At 42.9% G+C, this 27,494-nt stretch overlaps 3 protein-coding genes across 5 annotated transcripts; 2 read left to right on the forward strand and 1 right to left on the reverse strand.

Annotated features, from left to right (window-relative positions):
* The first annotated feature begins 14,922 nt into the window (after positions 1 to 14,922).
* On the forward strand, positions 14,923 to 20,515 carry LOC109189205 (dnaJ protein ERDJ2A-like). Of its 2 annotated transcripts, none has more exons than XM_019340001.1 (11): positions 14,923 to 15,025; positions 15,586 to 15,800; positions 15,899 to 15,994; positions 16,174 to 16,294; positions 16,389 to 16,495; positions 16,619 to 16,827; positions 17,325 to 17,502; positions 17,581 to 17,700; positions 18,626 to 18,712; positions 18,857 to 18,967; positions 19,293 to 20,515. In XM_019340001.1, exons 2-11 carry the CDS (start codon positions 15,615 to 15,617, stop codon positions 20,229 to 20,231), a joined length of 2,154 nt encoding a protein of 717 aa, XP_019195546.1. In that variant the 5' UTR covers positions 14,923 to 15,025; positions 15,586 to 15,614; the 3' UTR covers positions 20,232 to 20,515. The 2 variants fall into 2 exon arrangements, with proteins under 2 accessions (XP_019195546.1, XP_019195545.1); XM_019340000.1 differs by having other exon boundaries at positions 14,932 to 15,027; positions 15,566 to 15,800.
* A 453-nt stretch (positions 20,516 to 20,968) lies between these two features.
* Positions 20,969 to 24,451, reverse strand: LOC109188793 (snRNA-activating protein complex subunit). 2 transcript variants are annotated; one of them, XM_019339418.1, is made up of 11 exons: positions 24,311 to 24,451; positions 24,026 to 24,194; positions 23,554 to 23,609; positions 23,201 to 23,267; positions 22,924 to 23,121; positions 22,578 to 22,666; positions 22,378 to 22,468; positions 22,139 to 22,243; positions 21,852 to 21,977; positions 21,491 to 21,748; positions 20,969 to 21,368 (listed from the first exon to the last, which is right to left on the reverse strand). In XM_019339418.1, exons 2-11 carry the CDS (start codon positions 24,170 to 24,172, stop codon positions 21,087 to 21,089), a joined length of 1,419 nt encoding a protein of 472 aa, XP_019194963.1. In that variant the 5' UTR covers positions 24,173 to 24,194; positions 24,311 to 24,451; the 3' UTR covers positions 20,969 to 21,086. The 2 variants fall into 2 exon arrangements, with proteins under 2 accessions (XP_019194963.1, XP_019194964.1); XM_019339419.1 differs by lacking the exons at positions 24,026 to 24,194; positions 24,311 to 24,451 and having other exon boundaries at positions 23,201 to 23,262; positions 23,554 to 23,607.
* A 1,272-nt stretch (positions 24,452 to 25,723) lies between these two features.
* LOC109188841 (uncharacterized protein PAM68-like) lies at positions 25,724 to 26,278 on the forward strand. The gene has a single exon (XM_019339477.1). The coding sequence runs from the start codon at positions 25,724 to 25,726 to the stop codon at positions 26,276 to 26,278; it is 555 nt and encodes a 184-aa protein (XP_019195022.1).
* The last annotated feature ends 1,216 nt before the right edge of the window (positions 26,279 to 27,494 follow it).

Raw genomic sequence — 27,494 nt, forward strand, 5'->3', positions numbered from 1 at the left:
TCATGCGGTATTCAAAAAGTTATGAACTTTTCTAAATTTTTTAATTTTAAGACTTTTTGTAAATTTTTTCTTCTCAAATATAAATAGTTGAAATTCAATCATCAATCCCAAAATTTCAAAATTTTGTTTCTACCAACTTTGAATGTTTTCTCTCCCTATTCAAACTCTATTTTTTCTCATATTGAAACTTTATAAACCTATCTAAATTCAATATAATTATTTTTTTTTCCTTCATTATCCTATATTTTATTCATACCTAAACTCTACCAATTTTTGCGCTCTTCTAAACTTTGCAATCTTCCTCTAAAAATTTAAAATAATATTATTTTTACTCCATTATTGCTTGTTTATTTTTTATTTTTATTTGTTTTTATGTTTATATTCGTAAATATTTTTTTAACAATAGGTTACTATGAATAGCAAACTATTGTTCAAACAACAATTTGAGACTACAAATAGTAACACCTTGTTGTTCGCAGCCTCAAATTACTATTATTCCAAATAATAGTTCTTTGTATTATGCCTAGCAATATATATATATATATATATATATATATATATATATATATATATATATATTATTTTTTATTTTATGCGACTTGTAATTATACTTTTAAATATTTTATTTGATCAATTCTTTTACTATAAATTTTAGTGTTCAATATTGTTATGAATTTACCCGGGTTCGATTCCCACAAGTGACGATTCCCTTTGGGCCAGCTCCTGTGCCTCTCGAAGCGAACGGGGATTAGTCGGGTGGACCTAGACCGTTAAACGGACAGAGAAAGACCCTGACCACCTCGTGGTTTACACCAAAAAAAATATTGTTATGAATTTATAATGAAACAATTTTTTTATTGATTCTTATTAATAATATATAAGTCTCAGCATACTATAGATAAAAAATAATAATGTTGAGTATGTTGGTGTGAGTGAAGAACTATATAATAAGAAGAATTTTATGATATATTATAACATGTTTTATAAGAAAATTATAAATTATAAGAATCGAAATCATCGAAAGTTTGTAAGGATGTATTCAATTTAGAATTTCAATGACTTTTGTAGACTTTTTTAAATAAAAAGTTGATAAATTTTTTTTTATATAGACTTTTATAGAGTCTTATAAAGTTTTAAAAAGTTTTGAACAACACTATGAAAGTCAATCAAAGTTTATTAAAATCAATCAGTTCTAAAGTATTTAAAACTCTATGAAAGTCATGATTGAATACATCCCCTTTAATATCACTCGAGTTGATCGAAAGTTGAAACTCCCATGGCGTGATAGGAATGTTCTAGAAATCGCAATAGGAATGGGGATGTACTTTCAACTTAGAGATATGACTTCATCGTGTAGGACTTTCACTCTCTTATAAACATAAAACATTAACAGTACGTTTTGTTTACAAAATGAATTTTGAGTGAATATGAATGTTATTCCATAGATAATGAAATATGTAAAGAATAACATCCTAATAGCATACGAGGTGGTTCACTATCTAAACTGCAAAAGAAAGGGGCCCACCCGTTGGTGTGCATTAAAACTAGACATGGCAAACACTTACGATAAAATGGAGTGAAACTTTCTATGCGACATCATGATCCTCATGGGCTTTGATGCTTTATTGACCTTGTTATGCTATGTGTCACAACATAGTACAATTCTTATAGCATCATATATATAATATTATGATCATTTAATAGAGAAAATAAACATAAATGAAGGATATAAGCTAGATTGTGACTTATTATGTTTTTATTTTAAATATTTACTTTTCTTAATTATTTTAATTTTTGTACTAAAATGGTTTAATTTACTACATTTTAAATGGTAAATAGCCTAAGACTTATCAGAGTGGTTTTAATATACTTTAGAAAACATGTTAAGTGACATTGAGATGAAAGAACAACTCTAGGTCAACTATTATCAAGCATAGTCATAGATGAAATGTATTTGAAGATTTTTTTGTAGGTGTCTGAAAATTTATATCAATGCCTTAGGACATTAAGCATATCTATTTAGACAATAAATTTTCTCACATGATGTATCAGACAAATTATTGATATGTCGGATGTTATTTACACTTTTGATTAATGATTACAATTTTTTCATAAATAAAATCATTTTTATATTTCAACTTTTCAAAATTACATAGATGCCACTTCAATTAACCACCAATACATTATTTTTCTTCAATTTTGAAACTTCACTTATACCCTCCCTCTTTCCATTTGATATGAAAATCTCCAATTAACCACCAATAAATACTCTTTTTCTTCAAATTTGAAACTTCAGTTTTTTACTTTCCCTCTTTCCATTTGATATGAAATTTTATTTTATAATGTAGCTTTCAAAAGAGGAATTCTGAGTAACTTAGGTATAAATTTATGAAATGAAGTTTTAGCCATATGAATGATGAGGAATATATGAGGATTTTTATCATTTTACATTCCCTCTTTCCATGTGTCTATAAATTTTAATTTGTATACTTTAAGATGAATAATGATGTTTTAATTATAATTATAGCTTGTACTAATTTTTTTATATGAAGGTGTTAATTTATATATATATATATATATATATATATATATATATATATATATATATATATGTGAGGAAGGGATGAGGTGCGGGATCCGCTTCCTGTGCGATTGTACGGTTGTATGCACATTAAGCATTAAACTGACGCACTTTAAGTACACAACACACGCACCTTAAGCACAAACCCTCACGCACCTTAAACATAAAACGAGCACGCCCTTAAGCACAAAACTCATGCACCTTAAGTTTTCAAAATGATGTTAACGGTTACTTTTGAATAAAATCATAATAATTATGGTAATTAATAAATTAATCCACACGTTATACTTTTATTAATCTGTTTTTTATACTTGCCGTAATATTGATGTTATCTAATCAATTAAGGAAATTAATAGTACACATATTACATACATAATTAACATAAATTAAACATATACATATTACGTCCATAATTAAACGAACGTCATAATTAGCATACTATTAATTAAGAATAATATATACTCTTTAATTACCATACAATAATCATAATTGATATGGAATATATATTCTGATTTTGACTTATCTATACGTTCGTGCTTTCATTTTGTAGTTGGGTCAAAATCAAATAAGTCGTGTCTCGGTTCACAAGTCAAGATCTAACCCCATCACACTTGAACCTATATAAAAGATCTTAGCCCTCCATTTTAGGGTCTCTCTCCTCTCTTCTTTCCACTACTCTCTCTCTCTCAACATTCAAATAAAGACAATAAATAAAAAAGCCTCTTAGATCTACAATCTTGGGTTCTTCTTTCCTTTCTTCATGTATTTCCATACACATCATATGCATACAAATGACAGTGAACCAATTTGTTGTATCAATAATAAAACATCCTAATTTTTATTGGAATTAATTATAAATAATTTACTTGCCCTATAGGAAATTAAACATACACTTATTACGATAGATAATTAAAATAAATAAACATACACAATTGATACTGCTAATTCTACGTAAGCAATATAAACAACACAAGACCAAATAAAGCAAGTAAAGTCTTTATTGATCAAGGTAAAGGCCCTGAGTACAATCTACTTGGTTGCTCTGAGTACCGACTGAGTGCGGTCGGGATTCTCTAACAACAACCTATCGATCGTCCAAAAGTCCCTTACACTGTAGCTATTGTGGGTATTTATAGCCGCTAAGTCGGGGACAGGATTCCAGCCGTTCGGCATGTCCTCCACGTAGCCACCACGTGTCGCCCTCCCGGGCGCCCTGTCTGTCGTCGTAGAGAATCGCCACGTGTCTTTCGTCAGCTCTCTCGCCAAAGGGCTACCGCTCGGCAGTCGACACCGTCGCTCGGGCAACTCCCGGTCGGCCCCCGACCGGGTTCTTCTCAAGGAGCCCGACCTGTTACCTGTAAAGACAAAGAGAAAGAGACAAAGGCTTCTCGGTCGTGGTGAAGCTATGTCGGTCGGGATATTCCCTACCAAGAGCCCCCCAGCCCGGGCCTTTTTGATCGTCCGGGAAAAAACGGGCCGGGATGAAGAAACCCAACCGCCGGCCGCTAAACCGACCGGCCAGCTGTCATTCCCTTCTCCGCCATGTGTTGGCCACTGCCGGCCTCTGCGACTGCAACCGTTGCCTCGGAATCAGCGCTGGTCGTGTCGCGCAAGTGGACGGCTTTCCCGCCTAAGTGCCCTCCTATAAATAGGCCCTTGAGGCCCTCATTTGAACTTTCCTCACTCTTTCGCTTCAATCGGTACCCTCAGAGAGTCCCGAGCAGAGCAGCTTTGCAAGGCAGTCGAGCAAGGACTTTCAAGCTTTCATCCGCGAAGTTCCCTCATTCGGTAAGTTCTCAACCCTTCTCTTTTCTTTATGCTTCCATTTTAGGTAGAACTTCTAGGTCAGCTAACTGTCCCGGACATTCTAAGTCCTCTACTAACCCCGACCGACCTTTAGGTAGATCGAAAAAATGACGGACTCTGACAGTCAGAACGCATCCATCGCGGATTATGACGAGGAGGTCGAGCACCTCAGCGACGAGGAGGTGGACATCATGTCCTACTCCCCCGAAGCCATCTACCGACTGGCGCCAGCCCCCGAGCAGGCCGCCGCACAAGACGCGTCGCCCAGCTCATCCGGGTCATCGAGCTCTAGCTCAAGCGGATCGGGGAGCTCCGGCGAAGAAGAAGAAGAAGGAACCACGTCGGGGAGACAAGGATCTCCGACGGAAGGCGCTAGGGAAACGCCAACCCGGGTGGTTGGGGACCACCCGGAAACCGCCGCTCGAGGAAGCAACCGGGAAAACACTCCCGAGCAAGCCGAGGAAGACACGGCCGGGCCGGCCGCACCAGCCGCAGCGGAGTTCGAATTCTTGAACAGCGAGAATGTCGAACAACAAATGAGCCTACTGACCACGGGCGAGGCGGCTAGGATTGCTGAAAGGCTCGTAGGTCGGGTGGAATTTGACACGAGCCGGAGGTTAGGGAATGTCATCGATCGGCATCGGGGCAAATGGATCGGGATGCACTACGATTCCCTGATGGCCCCGATCGCCATTCCCTTCACCCCCCTCCTGAACGCCTTCTTGGCCTACTACCGGGTCGTCCCGGCCCAGATCTGCCCTAATGCGCACCGGATTATCGCCTGCTTTCCGCAGATATGCGCTCGGCACGAAGCCGCCTGCACGATGGAGCTGTTCAACTTCATCTACCAGGTCAAAGTTCTCCCGGGCAGCTACGGGGGCGGGTTCTTGATGCTACAGTCCCGAGCCGACATGTGCGCAATCAGAGGCTTGCCCGGGAACAACAGGGGGTGGAAGAACAGGATTTTCTCCCTCAAATACGACCCCTGGATCCTCCCGGTTGACCGCGCTTGGAGCACCCATTTTCGGAAACAAGTGGTGCCGGTCGAGACGCAAGCGCTCAGGGAGACGGTCAGTCGGATCTCGAGCGAGCTGCACGAGTATACGATCTTCCGAACGGCTGAAAGTCTCGAGGCGGCTAAACTCCCGCCCCCCACCTACGAGTTACAGGAGAAATATCTGCCCGTGCCGATGGGCGTGACGGTCGCCAAACCATCGAGGCGAACGAAGAAAGGTTTTAACTCGAGCTAACCCTCCCGACTTAACTTTATGCCTCGATCACACTAACTTGATCTCTTTGTTTGCAGCTATGGCAGATTTCGGTGACGAAGAGGCCCCCCTTCCCCCGCCTACCAAGATCTCCCTTGGTGGCAAGAAGAAGGCCAAGGCGAAGCCGGCCGGGGAGAAGGAGATCCCCTCGGCCCGACCATTAAGTACCTCGACCGTGACGACGGGCGAGGGCTTCATCGTCGAGCCCTCCGACGTCCTGATCACCCGGGTGGAAGTCGCCCGGGGAAAAGAGAAGGGGCCCGAGCAGGGCGTGAAGGAGGTGGGCGGCATGAAACGCCGCCGTGAACAACGTAGCCCGAGCCCTCCGGCCGGGCGAGATAGGGACGCTTCGTCCATATTGGCCCGGATTGGCAATGCGGGGCGGGCCAAAGAGGATTTGGGGAAGATGACCCCCACACAGGTAGCCGAGAGGATCGGCTATGATCTGGCCGAGGTAAGCCTTTTTAGCTATCCATTTTTGTGCAAGTGCCTTCGACCGGGCTAACCCCGACTGTTTTTGCCTTTGCAGATCTCCCGAGCGGCCCAACTACTTCAGGGCCGGGCCATGCTGGCCGAAGAGGCCGACCACCACAAGAAGACGGCCGCCCGTCGCCTTCTGGAGATTAAAGAGCTCCAAGCCGAGCTCGAGAAGGCTCAAAAGGCCTTGAAGAAGAGCGAGGAAGACCGGGCCCTTGCAGAGAAGGTCGCCCAGCGGGCGATCGGCGAGAACAAGGAGCTGAAGACCCGCCTGGAGAGCCCGGAGGAGCTGGCGCATTCGGCTTTCAAGGACGACCAGATCGGCTCGGCCTTCCTCACAGCTGCTCGGAGGACCAAGGTCGGGGAGGACCTGATTCTCTCCTTTGGTCGGTGGGCCTTCAAGGCCGGCCAAAGGAAGATGTTAGAAAAGGCCCAGAAACGGTTGGGGGAAGCCCTCGAAGGCGACGACCTCCAACTCGTACTGTCTGCCCTTCCTCCCGACCTAGCTGACCCTGGCCCCTCTCCCTTTGCTCCGAAAGAAAAAGCGGCTGAGCCCGGTGGAACATCTGCGGCTACGCCGAGCGGGAAGGAGACGGCCGCTGGAGCTCGGGAGACGAAGAAGTAGAATAGGCTTCTTTTCTTCTTCTTCTTTTTTGTAAAGGACCACTGATCGGGAGCCCGGTCCCGATTCTGTACCGGGCACCTTCTGATGATAAATAAAATTTCTCTTTTGTTTAACTCATGCTGTTCGTCCTTTCTTTTCGCATTTTTATCTTTAATCGTGTAAATGCTGATCCTTAATGCTCGACCTCGTGGCCTTATGGCCCGGCCTTGTACGGCTCGATCCGTTCGACGTGCGACCTTATGGCTTTATAGCCCGGTCGTGCGTCCGAGATTTCGACATCAAACTGGCCAACTTGATCAGGTTTACCCGGTCCCCAGGCCTTGTCGAAATTCTTGGAAATAGATTCGTCCTAATATTGACCTACCCGACCAAGTTTACCCGGTCTCCAGGTCTTGACGAATGTTTCGAAAAAATAAGCCCCACGGTCAGGATATACCGAGCGATATGGGCCTATCAATACTTCATTTATCCCAGCCGATAGAAGTTGGACGGATCGGGAAATTATGCTGAGAGCTCCTGGCTTCCCCGATCAGTGGCGTGACTCGAATGTCCGCCGATGTGGAGCGCATCTGACCGGTCGATAGATTCGCCCGGTCGGTGTAGCTTGAAGATAAATTGATCTGCGTGCACTGAAGGTATAGAAAATAACCGATCAGTCCGCCGTATGCAAACGGTCGAGCAATCACCGATCGTATGTACATTAATCCTTCCCGCTCGCAGGCGGTTAAATATATACTTACAAACATAGGAATTTAATTATAAACGACGACCGGGACCTACGCGCAGGTCAAGCCCCCTCTTCGTCCAAAGATTACAAAAAAGAGGCTCAATGCCTAAACATAACGAGGTGCTCGGAATTCCAAGTTCCCTCGATTACCCGACCAGTTGTCGTCTCCAGTCGGTATGTACCCGGCCGTATGATCGCACTGATGATATACGGCCCTTCCCAGTTCTGAGCTAGCTTTCCGCCCTCTAGAGGTTGACTGGCCTCCCTTCGTCGTAGAACGTAGTCTCCGACTTGGAAATAACGAGGGTTGACTCGAACGTCTTTCGAACTCTTAACGCGCTTCTAGTACTCGGACATGCGCCGAGCGGCTAGCTCTCTTTTTTCTTCGACCCCATCGAGATCCACCGCCATAGCATGTTCATTCTCCTCGGCATTGTAGGTTCTCTCTCGATCGGGAGTCGGGCTTCTGCTCCATAAACCAGGGCGAAAGGGGTCTCCAAAGTAGCTTCCCTCGGGGTCGTCCGATAAGTCCATAAGACATATGGCAACTCATCGGCCCAACTACGACCAGCCGAGTGTAACTTCTTTTTCAGACCTTCCAAAATCGTCCGGTTCGCGTTCTCTACTTGACCGTTTCCCTGAGGGTAAGCCACTGACGACCGGACGTGAGTCGTCCCGATCGTGGCCAAGAAGTTCTGGAAACATTGGCTTACGAATTGGCGGCCGTTGTCGCTGATGAGATGCACGGGCACACCAAAGCGGGAAACCACATTGCGCCAAAGGAAGCGAGCACATTGCTGTGAGGTAATCGTGGCTAAGGGCTCGGCTTCTATCCACTTGGAGAAGTAATCAATGGCGACGATCACGAACTTTCTCCGACCAGAGAGCTGAGGGAAGGGGCCCAAGATGTCTACTCCCCACCTAGCGAAAGGAATTGCGGTCGTGACCGGTTGATAAAAGGTTGCCGGTCGTCCAGGCATCCGGGCGTACAGTTGGCACGTCTCACATTCCCGAGCTAACTTCTCACAGTCTAGCTGGAGGGACGGCCAATAGTACCCGATCAGCATGATACGACGGGCCAGGGATCGGCCTCCTTGATGTGAAGAGCAAATTCCCGAGTGCAGTTCCTTCATAACTATATCGGCCTCAAAGGCGGTCAAGCAACGCATGAGGGGGCTTCCATACGATCGCCGATATAGGCGACCGTCCAGGACTTGGAACCGCGGGGCTCTAAGCTTGGCCTTCCGGGCACGCTGTGGATCGTCTGGGAGGTGACCATGCTCGAGGTACTCCTTCAGATCGGTGATCCAGTTGTCTTCCACCGGTTGGATTGGATTAACCGGTAGGCGATGGATACTGTGTCTCGGGATCACCAAGATCCGAGCTATCTTCGACATGTGTTCCGGGGCGTCTTGAGCCAATTTAGACAAGATATCTGCGTCGGCATTATCCAATCGGGGTATGTGTCGGACGGTATACCCCCGGAACTGAGCAAGCTTCTCCATGGCAAGATCTCGGTAAAGCTGCAGACGCTCTCCATTGATTTCATAATCCCCGAGAACTTGCCCGACCACGAGCGCGGAATCTGTCTGAGCTCGGATGTACTCAGCCCCCAAGTCCCGAGCGCACTGTAAGCCGTTAACGAACGCTTCGTACTCGACTTCGTTGTTGGTCGGGTGGAACTGGTACATGAGAGCAAAATAGACCTTGAATCCTTCCGGGCTCGTGACCACCACTCCTCCTCCTGCCCCTTTCTTGCTACTTGACCCATCTGTAGCCAGCGACCACCACTCAGCCTCGGGATCCGCAACCTCAGGAGGCCGGGTATCCCGGGCGGTGCACTCAACCAAGAAGTCCGCAAGAGCTTGACCTTTAATAGCCGGTCTTGGTCGGTATTCGATCGCGTACTGGGTCAGCATTAACGCCCATTTGACTAGGCGACCTGATGATGAAGCGGTTCGGAGGACTGGCCCGATCGGCTGATCGGTCAACACGCGAATTGCTCGACCTTGGAAGTAGGGAGCCAACTTCTTTGCAGCAATGTATAAGGCATAGACGACCTTCTCTAGCCGGGAGTACCGGAGCTCGGGACCGTGTAGCGCGTGGCTTACATAGTACACCGGTCGCTGGACCCCTTCCGGATCGGTTCAGCACAACACTGCGCTTACTGCGCGATCGGACACGGCGAGGTACACGTCTAGCTCTTCTCCGAGCTCAGGCTTTGAGAGCACGATCGGTGACATGAGATATTCCTTCAGCTCATCAAAAGCCGCTCGGCATTCTTCGTCCCAGACGAATCCATTAACCTTTCGCAATACCTTAAAGAAAGGTAAAGCGCGCTCGGCTAGCTTGGAGAGGAACCGGCTGAGGGCTGCCAACCGACCGGTCAATTGCTGGACTTCCCGAACGGTGGAAGGTGGCTGCATGTCCAGAATCGCTTTCACTTTGGCCGGGTTAGGCTCGATTCCTCTCTTAGTCATCATATAGCCGAGGAACTTGCCGGTCTGAACCGCGAATGTGCACTTGGTCGGGTTCAGCCGCTACTGGTACTTCCTCATGATCTGGAAGCACTCCCGAAGGTCCCGAGTGTGGTCGGATCAGTCCCGACTCTTGACCAGCATATCGTCGATGTATGCTTCCATCGTTCGGCCTAATAGATCGGCAAAGAGCATGTTGACCATCCTCTGGTAGGTCGCTCCTGCGTTCCGGAGACCGAACGGCATCACTCGGTAACAATACAGCCCATCTGGGGTCACGAAGGCTGTCTTGCTCTCGTCTTCATGGTGCATCATGATCTGATGGTACCCCTTGAAAGCATCCATGAAGCTCATTAACTCGGCCCCGGCCGTCTCGTCGACCATTTGGTGAATGCTCGGTAGAGGATACGGGTCGAGCGGACAGGCCTTGTTGAGGTCCGTGAAGTCGATGCACATCCTCCATGCTGGGGGCTTAGGAACAAGAACAATATTCGCCACCCACTCAGGATAGACCACCGGACGGATGTGCTCGATCGCCGCCATCTTTTTGACTTCTTCCCTAACAAACTCGCGGCGATCGGAGGAAAGGTGTCGTGTCTTCTGCACGACCGGCTTTGCTGCGGGATCGACGGCTAGCTTATGACAGATGACCGAACGATCAATCCCGGGCATATCTTCAGGCCCCCATGCGAAGATATCAGCATACTCCCGGAGCACGGCCAGAACTTCCGCTCGGATCTCGGGGGTGAGGGCTCGACCAATCTTTATCTTTCTGTCCGGGCGGTTCTCGGACAGGGGAACTTCTTCAATTTCTTCGGAAGGCTCAGGCTGTTCCTTCCGATCCTTAGCCTCCTCTTTGGCTATGGTGTTTACCCGGGAAGATGGACCGGAGTCACGTCTATTGACCGCTCGGGTGTAACACTTCCGGGCGGATTGGACATCGCCACGGACCACGCCGACCCCGTTAGGGGTGGGAAATTTCATGCACAGGTGGGGCATAGAGATTATCCCACCGATCTTCATGATGGCGGGTCGGCCCAAGATAATGTTGTGGACGCAATGGAGGTTGACCACAACAAATTCCAGCTCCGTTTGGATCGACTTTGGAGGCGTGCCGATCTCGACTGGGAGCGTTATTTTTCCCTCGGGGTAGATAAGAGCCCCGGTAAATCCTGACAGTGGTACACCGACCGGAGTCAGCTCCTTCCTGTCGAGGCCAAGCTTCTCAAACACGTCCAAGTATAGGACGTTCACACTGCTGCCCGTGTCAACCATAACCCTCTGGACGTCTGTCCCCTTAACGTCAATCGTGACCACGAGCGCCTCCATGCCGTGGTCACTGCTGGTAGGTTGGTCCTCAAGGGTGAAGGTTATGGGTTCCATCTTCTGCCTCTTCCCGGTCCCCCGGGAATCCACTATTGCGACCGGGCAATTAGTCCGCGGTCGGGAAGCATCTTCCAGCCCACCAAAAATGACGTGGATGGTAGGCTTTCCGGACGGGCGGCTACCAGACGGAGGGTCAGGGTCCCGTCGGTCATCATGACGATCGTCCCTTCGGTCGTCTCTTCGGTCCTGACCTGACCGATCGGAGCGGTGATGAGAACGCCTGTGATCCCTCCGATCGGCATTCTTCTTGTTGTCCTCTCTCTTCCCCACACACTTGTCCAATTTTCCCAGGTTGAGCAGATCTTCCAACAATTGGCGTAAGTGGGTACACTCCTCGGTGTCATGCCCGGCACATCGATGGTAAGCACAGTGCTTACTCTTGTCAGGGCCGTCTCGATCGGGATGGGGGAGTTTGATGAGATTGCAGGACTGGGCGTACTGCATGGCCTCCGCTGCGGATCGGTTCAAGGCCGTAAACTCGCCAGGCCTGGTGCGGGATCGGGGATTGTCATCTCCCGACCTATGTTCCGCCCGGCCGGCCGGTTTACGGGACGAAGAACCGACCTCCTGCAAGCGCTTTACGGCATTCGCCTCGCCGGCGTTGGCATAGTCTGTGACCCTCCGAAGGGCCTCCTCGTAGCTGGTCGGGGGGTGTAGGATGAAGTCCTGATACAAATGTCCCGCCCGGAGAGATATGTGAAGCATGTGGGTGGCGGTCGCATCATCCATAGGCTCGACCTCCCCGACCGCCGCTTTCCATTTGATGAGGAAATCGGTCAAGCTTTCCCCTTCTAATTGCTTGGCCTTCTCGAGATACATGTAGGACTTCCTCACCACCTTGGAAGTGATGAACTTTCTCACAAATTTGACCGCCAGGGTCTCAAATTTGTCGATCGACCCCGGTGGCAGGGTACGGAACCACTCTGCCGCTCGACCGGTGAGGGTTGAATAAAAGGCTCTGCACATCACGGCGTCCGAAACGCCCTTCAGCATCATGTTGCTGAAAAAATCATTCACGTGGGCCTCAGGATCTGCCCGCCCGTCATAACTCTTCTCCCCAGAGACCTTTAAGTCGAGTGGGTAAGGCTGGGCCATTACCGCTGCTGTGAAAGGCGTCTGGTGCAGGGTCGATTGGTTGACCGGGGGTGTCGCAGGGTACGCATTCCTGAGCTGCGCAACTTCCGCCTGGAGGTTATAAAGTAATCCTCGGGTTTCGTTGAGCTCGGCGGCTTGAGCGGCTTGGGCTGTATCCCGAGCGCGTCGCCGTCGGTGAGATCTCGACCCGCTATACCCGGACGAAGCCTCCTGGCTAGCTTCCTGCATTTGTACGTCTTCTTGCCCGCGGTTCGGGTCTTGGGGTCCCAAACGCTGACGCATCTCCGGTCGAAGACGATCAAAAGCTACCACTCGGGCAACTTCTTCAGGGTCCTCCGCTTGAACGGCCTGAGCTGGTGCCTCCATCGCATCAGCACCCCCCGACCCCAACCGCGAATGAGCCGAGCGTCGAGCCCGGGATGCGGACTGACGCTGCGGCTCTACTTGTGCGGTCGGTTGTACTGGAGGGGCGGCGGCTGGAGCTGTATAAGCTGGCGTATATGGCGGATAACCAACCGGGGGAGTGTAGCACATCGGTTGGCCTGACCAATACCCATACGGTGGAGGTGGGACCGGGTATGGATACTAGGCGGGATACATCATCGGCTGCTGCTGGTATGGCAGACCGGGTGTTGGGTATCCCGGTTGTATGTAATTCACCGGCTGCTGGGCGGCCGGGTATGCATTTGACGGATGCGGTGGCGAGAGGTTGAGGTTGAGGTCCATCGTCTGACCCTGCTCTTGGGTAGCATAGTGGTCGGAGGAGCTCGCCGCATCCGCCTGGTCGTCGGCAAAGTTGTTGTGTGCCCACGGATACATGTTGGTATAGAGACCGGGTGCTCGTCAAGACGTTGGTTTCTTGCACGGGTCCCCACGGACGGCGCCAAAATGATACTGCTAATTCTACGTAAGCAATATAAACAACACAAGACCAAATAAAGCAAGTAAAGTCTTTATTGATCAAGGTAAAGGCCCTGAGTACAATCTACTTGGTTGCTCTGAGTACCGACTGAGTGCGGTCGGGATTCTCTAACAACAACCTATCGATCGTCCAAAAGTCCCTTACACTGTAGCTATTGTGGGTATTTATAGCCGCTAAGTCGGGGACAGGATTCCAGCCGTTCGGCATGTCCTCCACGTAGCCACCACGTGTCGCCCTCCCGGGCGCCCTGTCTGTCGTCGTAGAGAATCGCCACGTGTCTTTCGTCAGCTCTCTCGCCAAAGGGCTACCGCTCGGCAGTCGACACCGTCGCTCGGGCAACTCCCGGTCGGCCCCCGACCGGGTTTTTCTCAAGGAGCCCGACCTGTTACCTGTAAAGACAAAGAGAAAGAGACAAAGACTTCTCGGTCGTGGTGAAGCTATGTCGGTCGGGATATTCCCTACCAACAATTATTAAAGAAAATTAAAGATGCACATATTACGTTAATATTACCAACCTATATTTTACATTTTAATCTTACTATGGTAATTAAACATAGAGATTTTCTTCATTTAATTATAGTATTTTTTGTTACTTAAAATAATATCAATTAGCTATGCTTTCCCTTCTATTTTTTATGTAAACTTTTCCTATATGATTTTTAAGTAATCAATTGCAACACTAATATACATTAAACAACAAATCTTATAATTTCAAATAAATGTACACTTCCAAATATTAAAATTGTTTATAATTTTATCATTAATTTTATTATTTAAATATATATTAAAAAGATTTATCCGTGCATCGCACGGTAATTTACTAGTGTATAGTTAAGAGTAAATATAAATTTTGGTCTCGCGGGTATTAATAGAATGATAATTTTGGTCCACATGTTTAATTTCTATCAATTTTCATCCACGACTATTGTTTTAGTACCAAATTTCATCAACGACTCTTATTTTAGTGTCAAAATTCATCACACCGATCACCCCCTCCGTTTAAGATATGCCGAAATATTAAATTATTAAGGGTATTTTCATCTTTTTCAAACTAAGATCTCAATTTGAGCATTAAATAGGGATTTAAGTCCTATGATCGATCTCAATTCACAGTTCTCCTCTTTAAATTAAGGTAAGGTACTGATGAGGAGAATTGCGAATTGGGATCGATCTTAGGACTTAAATATCATTATTTTTTACTCAAATTGGGATCTTCAGTTGAAAAGGACGAATATACCTTTAAATTTTTTAGATTTTGACATGTTTTAAACGAATGAGTGACCGATATGATAAATTTTGACACTAAATTAATAATCGTAGATAAAAATCGATATTAAAACAATAATCGTGAATGAAAATTAGTAAGAATTAAACATGTGGAACAAAACCACATTTTGTTAATCAAAATTGGTATTCGCTAGTATAGTTAATAAATGCAGGTTCAGAATTTAGATGGACGGATTTGCCATCACTATTTATGGTGGCAAAACATAGGACTTGAGGGCTAAATTTGGAAAAGAAGCAAAATATACACTGTCACCTACGTTACAGACTACAGTATCGCTGCCTAATTCATAGGGGACTATCTCCTTGGCGCCCTCTCACTGATGCAAGCTTTGGGTCCTAGAAGAAGACCCAGATCTTTTCTCTTCAAATTTCAGGTATCTGCAGCATACCCATTAGTTCGAGAATTTTAATCTGCATTTCTTGCGCTAGCATAGATGCTTTGATTTGTAATCCCATTTATGCTTAGTTTATTTGACTGAATTGAAAATGGGTCTTGATTTTTCTGGATATTTTGTTTGTTGCCCTTTGATTTGCATGTGAAAAGACTCATTCTTTGACGGATTTTACTGTTTCTTGTGGGGAAAAAATCATGCTTGCCCCTAAAAATTCTGAGGAAGTCCCTAAATTCCCCTTCAATTCCCTTTTGAATTGCCCGTTTTGCTTTGACTTTCATCTTTGTTGACTGATTGATGTGAATTACCTTAATTTCTTTAATCGATACTCACAGTTGAATGGATTTTGTTGATTGAATTTATCTATGGTGGTAAATATTTTATGTTATTGATAATAACTTAATTTGCATATTAATGTTTTAGCATTGCTTCAATATTTGTTAATAGTCACATATCTGGAACTGAGCTGAAACTGCAGCCATGTAGTAGTTGGTAATTTGTTCATGTTCTGTTGATTGATGCTTTAGAATCCATTTTTGCAGGTTATAGAATCCACAGGTAGAAGGTTCTGATGGCCGATAACCAAGAAAACAGTGCATTATTCCCAATTTTCATTTTGTCTGTAATTGGTCTGCCTTTAGTCCCCTATACGGTGCTCAAGATTTTCCGTGCTGCTACGAGGAGTACGAGGAACATCCACTGTGAGTGTTCTGTGTGCACACGATCTGGAAAATATCGCAAATCAAATTCTCAGCGGGTCAGTTACTTTTGCAACTGAGCTTAACTTTATTCTTAGTGAGTGTGACATGTATCTATATTTATCCAATTATTTTACTCGAGTAAACTTTTTTGCAGATCTCAAGCTTCTTAAGCTGCAGTAACGTGACCTTGATTTTGCTTTGGTTGATTGTTGGCCTAGTTGCTTATTCGGTTAAGCAGTCTAGGAGTGAGGTAAATGTTGACCTTGTTATAGTAATTTTCTTCAGACCATATTTTAATGATTCTTTTACAACATACCCTTAGATGTGGTTGAGTGGATCGAATTTTTAGCACACAGTACTAATCAATGGTTTTATGGATCTGAATATTGCATATCTTTATTGATAGCGTTCTGTTTTATTCTGACACAGATTCAAGTGTTTGAGCCATTCAGTATTCTTGGGCTGGAACCTGGAGCTTCAGATTCAGCAATAAAGAAGGCATATAGGAGGCTTTCTATTCAGTACCATCCTGACAAAAATCCCGACCCAGGTTGGCAGATCTCCTATTTTTTGTATAGACTATGGTTGTTTATATAAGTGACACGTGCTTAGAAGAAGTTACTCACTTTCTTTAAAAATTTCAGATGCCAATAAGTATTTTGTGGAATATATATCCAAAGCCTACCAAGCTCTGACAGATCCAATTTCCCGTGAGAATTTTGAGAAATATGGGCATCCTGATGGTAGACAGGTAACGTGCCTCATTTGCATTTAACTCTCGAGCTCATCTTATTCATGTGGATAAACAGATAGCTTTGCCTTGTGAAAACCAGAGGCAATCACATCAAACTGACAGTATCATGTCTTGCTATAGGGCTTTCAAGTTGGAATAGCTCTTCCCGAATTCCTGCTTGCTGGTGCATCTGGTGGAATGCTGTTAATTTGGATTCTTGGAGGACTTATTCTGTTGCCGTTAATTATTGGTGTTATATATCTGTCGAGATCATCGCAATATTCTGGAAATGTCAGACGTGAAACCTTGTCTACCTATTTTAACTCAGTGAAGCCTTCTTTGGCCCCAAGGTTTAGTATGGTCTTTCTGTATGAAATTTTGAATTCTCTAAATATTATTCTTCCTAGTGTATATCATATTGGGAAAACTGCTAACCAGCTTGGTTGGCGTGAGTGGCCGTGCACTCTCACCCCTTAAGAGAGGTCGGGAGTTCGAACCCCCTCTCGTATGGAAAAACCAATCTGGTCAGCACTTTGCCCCTTAATTGGGCCGGCCCGGTGCGAATGGGGATCAGTCTGAGTATGGTACGGGCTTAAAGGTGCCTCCTACAGTTAGGACCTGCTCAGGACACCTCATGGCCTGACCAAAAAAGAAGAAGGGAAAACTGCTTAGTCTTAGTTAACATGATTTAGCCTTCAGGATTATCTCTATTTTCATTTATTAATGCTAACCTATATTGTTTTAATTCATCATTAAGGAGAGTAAGTTTCTACTACTCTCTGGATATGCTTGATGCACACATAATGGCAATGAAGTAAATCGACCCGTAATCACCTTGAACTTTCAGCAAAATTATGGAAGTCTTCATTAAGGCTGCTGAGTACATGGAGATTCCAGTTCGCAGATCTGATGATGAACCCCTCCAGAAGCTCTTCTCAGTCGTAAAAGGAGAGCTGAACTTGGATGGCAAGAGTGCAAAGCAGGAACAAGCGAAATACTGGAAACAACATCCATCACTGATTAAGGTAATGCGCTATTGTTAAGGCGACTTTTAATCAACTATCAGCTACTGAAAGATAATTTTTCTTTCCTTTTCTTCTTAGACTGAATTGCTGATTCAAGCACATTTAACTCGCAAAGCAGAGACTTTATCCCCAGATCTGCAGAGAGACTACAAACATGTGCTTCGGCTTGCCCCTCAGCTTCTAGAAGAGCTATTTGTGGTAAACTTGGATTGTAATTTTTATTGCAATGTTAATTGCCAAATCCTGCTAGTAAATTGTGGAGCATTCTATGCTATATTTGCCATAAACACCTAAGTGGCTTCATCTTTAAAAGTGACAAAACCACAAATGTTAGATTCAATAGTTCTCTTTAACTGTGCTAAATAAGGGCCCTTCATCTGCTTCTGTTTTCAGAGTAATTTTTCATGTTCTCTCATGGGAGACCTCTAGGTAATTTAAACTGATACTGTTTTATCCCGACTACAAAGCTCAGCTGGGACTAAACTGTCTTTATATAGGCCTGATGGGGTCTCCTAATTTGTTGAGGCATCAAACCTATGGCTATGCAGCTCTTTGGACCTGTCATTTATGTTGTAAAAATCGACCTAGGCGCCCCTAGGCCGTTCCACTTTCACTGTTAGGCGCCCAAAAATTGGCCGGCCGGCTAGGTGGCGAAATCGGTCAAAACCAGCCTAGTCGGCCAACTCGGCCGAGTCGGTCGATTTTGTCTGGTCGAGCCGTCCGTAGACTAGTTTGATACTTTGAATCTTTGGATGATGAAGTATTTGAGTATTTCATATTTGAGGTTTTTTTTTTTTTTTTTTTTTTTTTTTTTTAAATATTGTTTTGATGTTATCACTTATGAATTATCATTATTTCATGTATTTGAATGTGTTATTTGATTGAATGTTGAAAACAGCCTCATCAAAATTGTCAAACTGCAAGTCTGTCACTATTTTTTTGGCGCCCGCCTAGCGCCACCTAGATTCCGCCTAGGCGCTAGGTGCTGCCCGGGCTCCCGACTAGCGCCTAGCGCCTACTGCAACCATGCCGGCTGTGATGACATTACATTTGAGTTTTGCTCCCCTTTATATGTGAATCAGACCTGCTTCTCATTCACTTTGCTTGTATTTGCTATACACAGATGGCTAATCTACCACGCACCTCTAAGGGTCATGGATGGCTGAGACCTGCAATAGGAGTTGTTGAACTTTCCCAATGTATTGTTCAGGTTACAAGTTATAGACCCTTATGGGAGTATTTCTGGAACTTTGATATTTCAAACTATCTTCTGAAAGATAACTTATCTATTAAAAGTGTAAAACTCAAGCATGTATTTGACGTTGTGATCTAAAGAGAACCATGGATCATGCAGGCGATTCCTCTTAGTGCAAGGAAAGCTACTCGGGGATCTAGTGAAGGTGTTGCTCCTTTCTTGCAGCTTCCACATTTCAGCGACACAGTTATTGAAAAGATAGTGCAGAAAGTAAGCTAGTCTTTCACTGTTTATTTATTGGGCATTAGCACATCTCAACTAAAAGCCTAAGCTGATAGTTGGATTGCGTCGCTTATCGACCTTTGGTCTGACTCTGATACCAAATTGAAGCATGTGCTCCATCTCAACTAAAAGCTTAAGCTGATAGTTAGATTGCACATTAATGGTTATATGCTCAACATGATGTTGAAAACTCTTCCGCTCTGAATACTGGAAGGAAAACTTTTTTGTCTTTATTGAAGTTCAAAACTTTCTCATCACTCAAAGAGTGTCAGCTATTCGTTGGTTCTTGTTTAATGATGTTTGCTGGTGGTAGGCACGCACTTTCCAGGACTTCCGAGACATGACATCTCAAGAACGTGCCGAGCTGCTCACGGAGGTTGCCAGCTTATCTGTGGCTGAAGCGCAAGATGTTGAGAAGGTACTGGAACTGATGCCTCGTGTCACAGTTGATGTCAGTTGCGAGACTGAAGGGGAGGAGGGCATACAAGAGGGAGACATTGTTACGGTACAGGCCTGGGTCATGCTAAAACGGGCTAACGGTTTGATTGGCGCCCTCCCACATAATCCATACTACCCATTCCCCAAGGAGGAAAGTTTCTGGTTTTTACTCGCAGATGCGAATTCAAATAGTGTGTGGTTTTCCCAAAAGGTTAGCTTCACGGATGAAGCTGGAGCAGTAACTGCTGCTTCGAAAATAGTTGAAGACAAAATGGAAGCTTTAGGTGCAGACACAAAGGAAATTAGCGCTGCAGTCAAAGAAGCTACGGAACGAGTAAAGAGTGGGTCCCGACTGGTGACGGGGAAGATCCAAGCTCCATCAGAAGGAAATTATAACCTGACTAGTTATTTGGTGTGTGATTCTTGGCTAGGCTGTGACAACACTGTGAGTGTTAAGGTTAAAGTATTAAGAAGGAACAGGACTGGTACTCGGGGTGGCCGTGTGGCTGAGGGAGAACAGAATATTCCTGATGACATCGAGGATGAAGATGCTACTGATGAAGATGAATATGACGAGGAGGAGTCGGTTCAGAGTGAGTACAGTGAAGAAGAAGACGAAGAAGAAGAAGAGGAAGATGACACACAAGTTACAGATAAAAAGGGCAAAGAATTTGACAGACAAGTTACAGATAAAAAGGGCAAAATGGAAGTTGAGAGACAAGTTACAGGTAAAAAGGGCAAAGAGGAAGTTGAGAGACAAGTTACAGGTAAAAAGGGCAAAGCCAATGGAACTACTCGAAGAAAGAACCGTTAGGGAGTAATTTTTCCGCAAATCTACCTTGACTTTAGATGAGGATCGAAAAATGGGACAGTTAATTCTTAATCTTCCTGCTTTCATTGAAATACTTAGAATTTTCACCAGACATGATGCAATGTTGAGTATTTGACAGACCTGGAACCCAAACTTTTGTGGTGGTCATGGTATTTTTACATTTCTTGTTCTTTATACAGATTTTTCTATACTGAGATCAAGACTGCAATATACTGAAATACAATTGCAATGAAGGTTCATTACTATAGTGTTCATTTTGTTTGAAATGAATATTATTATCATAGGGATTTTCTATTGCACTATGCCATTTTAGGTACAACCATATTTGTAATGTTTTGAGTCACCAAGGATTAGTCCTCCCATCTAATTGCACTATGCCATTTATTCACCAAGGACTAGTCCTCCCATCTAATTGTCTGTTGAGTCATAGTAATTTACCCCTCAATCTTATCAGGCAAAGGTGTGGGGACACTTGGGACAATGGATTGTTTGTTGAGTCACAATGATTTACCCTTCCACAATCCTGTCGGTTCAATATGTGAGGACACTTGGGCAATGAATTACGCCTTTTGTGGGCAAGGATCTCTATATAATCATAATCATAATATGTTATAAACTCAGCATAAATGTCAATGATAAACAGCATACCAACTGCTTATCCAGCATTCAATACAAAGTTCTTTGGTGTAGGATCAACTCAAATGTGAATGAGGAGACTGTTACAGATATTTCATTTCATATTTTTGCAAACAATGAAGTGCAGATTAGAAGAAAAAGTTTCCTACTGAAAAGGTATAAATAATCTGACAATTAAAGATTTATGTTTACGATCACATGTTAATCATGGAGATAATCATATACAGAGAAATCATCATAAAGCAAAGATCCATTCACATAATGGAGCATGTAATAACAAAGATCACAGAAATAACAAGGATTTTCAGGAGCCCATTTATCATCAACTGTCATCTTTTCGGCTTTGTATATCTTGCAGACAGAACATTTCTGAAGCCGCACTCTTAATTGAAATATAACTAATGGGTAAGCAGCTTGGTTCTGCACATCCTCAGGATGGATCAACCTCATATCTCTTATTACAATTAGATGCTTGCAGTCCCCCTTCAGCAGGTAAAGAAAAGCAAAATTAGTTCCATAACGGAAATGTTTAGTTGTAAAATGCCACTCTGTGATCAGACCACATTTATATCTTCTTGGGGAGAATGAAAGATGAGGCATTGTACCTGATGACAATAAAGATATCCTCCACCAACTCGAAATCTCAAGTCACAAAAGCGCATATTTTTCATTTCAACAGCTCTAAAGCGAGGCAATCGCAGTCCTGCTTTATTGCCTAAAACTGCTTTCTGCTTCTGCAGCAGCTCACCTGAGTTGATACATTCCCATTTTTCAACTGCCTCCGTAGAATTTTCAAGCCAATCAAGTATTGGTTTACTATAATCAGTAGCATGCGGATCCCTTAAATCATTGCAAAATAAATCCTGAAAAGTTCATAGCAGTTAAAAAATGTAGCTATATTTCTTAGGCCAAGACTGAAGAAGAGCTCTATTCTAGACAAGCAGTAATGTTAAGTCATTCATTTACCTCTATAAGAAAGTAGCCAGAAGGATCATCCTTGTCAGCCTTTCTCATAATTTCATCCGTAATGCAATATATCTGGTCTCTGACTTCAGTCAAACTTTGCTGCCCTAGGACCAAAAATTCTTGACTCTGCAAACAATTTGTTAGTCACAAATGAAAGAAGATAAAGCAAAACAAACACATACCCACTTTGGATAATTTACTTAAGCTTATAGAAATCAGTAGTTGTTTTTTAGTGTATTTGGATAGGATTATGGAAACAAACAGAGTGTGGCTCAAACATAAATTACCTTCATTAATGGCTTTCTGCTACGATAAACCTCTACACACAGGACAACTTCTGGAAATTGAATAGGAACGTGTGCTCTCGAACTAGATGACTTGACTTGGCAAACCTTTTTAAGGAGCACAAAATATAAGAAAAGCTATAAGGTAGAATAAATTAAACAGTGATCTTGATGCAATATGGAATGAAAAATTAAGAGTTCAAAACTAGCAAAACAAAAGTAAAAGGACTCATCAAACAAACCTTTCTGGATGAACTTATGGACTTGAGTGATGTAATCCTCTCACTTTTCTCAGAGGATTTTGGTGCAGAGTTCATAGTCCCACAACTACCACTGAAACAAATAACACAACCAGAGGTTAATAGTTACAAATGACATCGAGTTGTCAAAAAACACTGCAACGGATAAGGTGCAAATCAACTTTAACTTAGAAAATGCTCACTTGAATGAATGCAATCTCGCTGCTGCTTTATCTTCCTCTTGTTTATGCTTAATTCTTGCAAGCTGCTCCACCTTAGCAATATAGCTTTCCTGGATACGTAAAAGGATGGCACAATCAAATAAATGACCACATTTTATCCCCAAAGGAAATAAAGAAAGGAGTAATCACATCTTTAATATAAAAACCAAATAAATTTCCAATCAGATAAAGAAACATGCAGCAATTGAAGGAGTAGTTTTTATACCACTCTCTTCCTCGTCTGCTTAATGTCCCATGTGCAACACCAAAAATAAATGAATATGACAAAATCATGGAAGATAAAAGAATTTAAGAGCATATAGCATACTTCAACAGGATTTTGTTTCCTCTTACTGAAATGGTTTTTCTTTGACCTCTTATTATGGCAGGCTCTATTACGAACCCCAGTTGAGGAATCACGGTTAGTTGAAGAACATAATTCTCTCTCAGACCTTTCTGAAGCAGCAGCATTAGGCACAGGGTTATCTAGTATAGGATATGAAGAGTCTATTCTCAACTCATCACCCTGCCAGCATCCAAGGGGAACTTGTCAAACTAACTGAACATGTGTATTCTAATGAAAATATGAAATTGAGATTATATACCATGAATGCTTCTTCGAATGCCCTATTTACCAGGTCTTCCTCCTTTATAATTTTGAGTTCTTCTACCCTTTAGGAAATTGTGTAGCCAAAGTCAGTCCACAGCCATGAACAAAGGGAAGAACATAGACAAAACAAGAGATGGGCAATAACAAGTTTTTTCCATCATTCAATATTAAGAAGGGCAATAATTGCCTCAAGTGGAGTGTAGAAATATAAAGAAACAAGATAGAGTAAAGGAAAGGAAAGTTTCCTCCCCTCAATCAAGTCCAACACAAAAGCACCAGAGATTAAACAGAATGGTAAACCCAGAAGGAGTAGCTGAGCAAAGCAGAAACAAGATAAGAAAAACTCACAAGATTTCATCATCATACATTTCAAGTGACTCGCAACATAATTCCTCCTTAAGATTCTGCATTAAAAATATAAAGAATCTTAATACAGGCTATCATATAAAGCATCAAACGGAACAACAAAAATCTGCATTATCATTAGTGGTATGGAGAAAGAAGGACAAATTATACTATGGACCATGGTCCACATTGCAATGTAGACCATAGATAACTGTTCATATTGAAGGTACTGAAAGTTCATTTTCAGATAGTATACCTCATGAACTTTTAATTACACAAGAAATAAGCTTCAAAAAATGAAGCTTTAGTATACTAAAAATGAAAAAATGAATCTTATGTGAGTGGTTCATCATGGTGAACCATGGTTCATGGTATAATGATTGGGAGAGGAGGGATACGGCCTACAAATTTCAAATAAGAAGAATATCGCAAACACATACTCTACACATAATATAATCTTAAAGACGCTTCATACCTGAAGTTCATGGAATACAGAGGATTCAAAATCTGGAATCCTTGTGAGCGCACTAACCATGTCCGGAACATAAATTGGGCCACCACGGGGAATTGACGCATTGGGATCGTCTCCCCCAACATCGAAATCCATAGATGCAGTAGCCATTTAGGATATGAAATGGAAAACCCTGGAACAAAGAGATTAATATGAAAACAGAGAGAGAATACCTAGGACACCAAAACAGAATTTTCGACTTCACCAAATGCATATACAGTACTCAATGAAATTGAAGAAAGGAGTTACCTGAGAGATGGAGATTCTAAAACCGTTTGCCTCGCAGGCTGAAATCCAGTAGAAACAGCAGATGATCAGAAAACCCAAAGACTAAAGGGAGAGGGAGAATACGTCGAGACTCGAGAGGAACTGACGAAGAGGCGCCAAAAAAGTTAGGGCTCGATGTGAACAGTAAATTTGAGATAGAATTCTTTTTAAATGGTACCAGGACGACGTCGTATATCCAATGCACAAATTAGACATACTACTAATTTATGGAATAATACTAAAATAAGCACTAGTACTATACGCGAAACTATAATTGGATCTCTAAATAGTCTAAAAGCATTTAATTAAATCAAATTTAATATATTTTTTTGGGTTAATGTTGATGTAGCAGTCATTCCATTAAAATTTTATTATTTTATATTTATTTTAATAATTTTAAATAAAATTAAATTAAAAAAAAAAAAAAAAAAAAAAAAAAAAAAAAAAAAAAACGTCAACTTTTTATCTTTGCAGCAAACTTAACTTCAAGATTCAATATAAAATTCTACATTTTATACATAAAGAGTCCAACCCAAACCTCTAATGTTCGTGGCAGGAATGAAACACTCACCATGTCGTTGAAAATAAATCTTAAGTGAAACTTCTCAGCATATTTTAACTTGTGATTATTTTGTCAATATTTGTTTGGAGTGTTATGTACATAACATTTGTGGTAGGTGATATACAACCTGTTTGGTAACATAACTGATCATCCAATATTGGCTAGTTTGATTTAGTCAAAACAGTCAATATGAGTGTTTGGTTAATTAGCTTTTGTAATAGATTATTGCTCCAAAACACTGAAATTTTAAAAGCTACTCAAATCAATATTTTTGTTAAGTTTTTTGAGAAAATAAATTAGTTTCCCCAAAACACCTCCAATAATTTATTTTTAAAAAACAATATTGTATAAACGGGTTCAGTAGTCATGTCTGCCAGTCCCGTTACTCTCATTGTCTCTTCGTAGTACTAAACATCGAGGTGCTTGAACCCGTCTATAAAATTCATAAGTACGTTACCTAGTACTGTGAAGATAATTAGCAACGGAATATGTTTGTTTTTTTTTTTTTTTAATCTATAATAATAATAATAATAATAATATACTTTTGCACATAAAGTGAATGTATTCATACATATCAATATAGCATCAAGTAGTAGTGGCGGTATGTAACCCAACAAAAGTATAATAAGAAATACGGAGTCAGTGTTTAGGTACTGGACCAAATTGTCTATCCTCAAAAAGAAGAAGAAAAAAAAAATCTTAGAAAATATCTTTACGAACCATCTTCAACAGGTATATTCGGTAACTTTATCATATCAAGAACCATTCATTATCTCTGGATAAGGCTGCGTTTTTATACTTCATAGCACACAATTCTCTGATCAGAAACTAAAATGGCTAAAGAAGCCATGAAAACTCTCATCGCTCTCGAACACCCTTTCCTCTACCTTCCAAACCCAATCCCATCCACTCAACGCATCTCGCTCCTCTCTCACGAACCCTCGAGGAATCCAAACTTCAACCGGAGGAGAGCACGGCGGCTGCAAGCGGAAGCTGCAAAGGGCTTCGGCGGGGGCCCAGCCATGAAAAGCAAGCCGAAGGCCGACAGAGACGAGGAGGGGGAGGACGAGGACGAGAAATTGCCGGAGGATGTGTGGAACAGAATCACGAGGAGGATATTGTTTTACGTGGGAGCTCCGATGGCGACTGGTCTTGGGGCGGTGCAAATCCTGGGCACGGTGAAGGAGCGAGGGATCTGGGACGTGCCTAACTGGGTGCCGATCTTGACGATTTTCGTGTTTCTGAGTGCGTCGAGTCTTGGAGTTGTGTATGGGGCTCTGTCGGCGAGCTGGGTTTCTGAGAGGGAGGGATCTGCTCTTGGGTTTGAAGAAGCTCAGAGAAATTGGGCTGAAATGTGGAGAGAAGAAGAAGATGATCAAAACAAGTAATCAAATTATTATGTATATTTCATACTTTTATGTAATCAATCCTCCGTTTGCCTTTCTACGAATAGTAATAAGTGTTAATTTTACAAAAGGACCAACACAACCACCGAGAGAAGTTACAAAATAGAGAAATGTAACAATTGCAATCCTAACATATATATATATATATATATATATATATATATATATATATATATATTATCAACCAAAATGGAATGTAAAATCCTTTAGATTATAATTCCAACAACTATATATATGAATATATAGAACAACAGATTTGTGCTTAAAGTATAATCCCAAAATGTAAAAGAAAAGGCAAAAGGAAGAGGGTTAGTACGAGTCAGGCGAAATGTCATTTTTCCTTAAAACCTTATTTGTCGTCTCCCAAAAGTGCTAAAGACGTTGTGGCCTAGGTTTTTCAAGATAAAACGTACTACGGTTCGACGTTTGAGCACCCAAACGAACGAACCCGGCGAACTAGAGCACGGGCAAGAACACAGCTTCAAGAAGGAGTAGGAGTAGAGTTTTGGGGAAGAAAATGCGAGTCATGTGTTGTGTCTCTCTTAGCTTGTTCACTTTCTTCACTTGTTCACTCATCGTAAAAGACCTACTGCTCTTTCCCCAAACGAACGAACCCGGCGAACTAGAGCACAGTTTCAAGAAGGAGTAGGAGCAGAGTTTTGGAGAATAAAAGGTGAGTCGTGTGTTGTGTCTCTCTTGTTCACTCATCGTAAAAGACTTGCCAATTTTCAAGGAGTAGGAGCAGAGTTTTGGAGAATAAAAGACTTGCCAATTTTCAAGGAGTAGGAGCAGAGTTTTGGAGAATAAAAGGTGAGTCATGTGTTGTGTCTCTCTTGTTCACTCATCGTAAAAAACTTGCCAATTTCAAACGACAATCGTGCCCGCAAGTGCTAGCGCACAAACCCAATGCTTTACAATTCAATAAGCTTTTAAAAGACTCTTGTATAAATTGTGGTGTAAATCCACTTCCCAAACCAACGTGGGACAAAAACTCATCTTTGTCTCTTCATTTTCCAAATCAATGGGTATACTTTGAGAATTAATATCTCATTCACCCATTATCCGTTTTGAGCAAACAATATATCAATCTCTTCGTCTCACTACGAAGAACCCGAATTCACTTTGATCCGACCCAAATCGGAAGTGGACCCTAATGATAATCGTACCACACAATAGCCACTTAAAATGCCATTTTAAT

Source organism: Ipomoea nil, unplaced genomic scaffold (assembly GCF_001879475.1).
Source record: "Ipomoea nil cultivar Tokyo-kokei standard unplaced genomic scaffold, Asagao_1.1 scaffold1509, whole genome shotgun sequence".
Taxonomy (NCBI): domain Eukaryota; kingdom Viridiplantae; phylum Streptophyta; class Magnoliopsida; order Solanales; family Convolvulaceae; genus Ipomoea; species Ipomoea nil.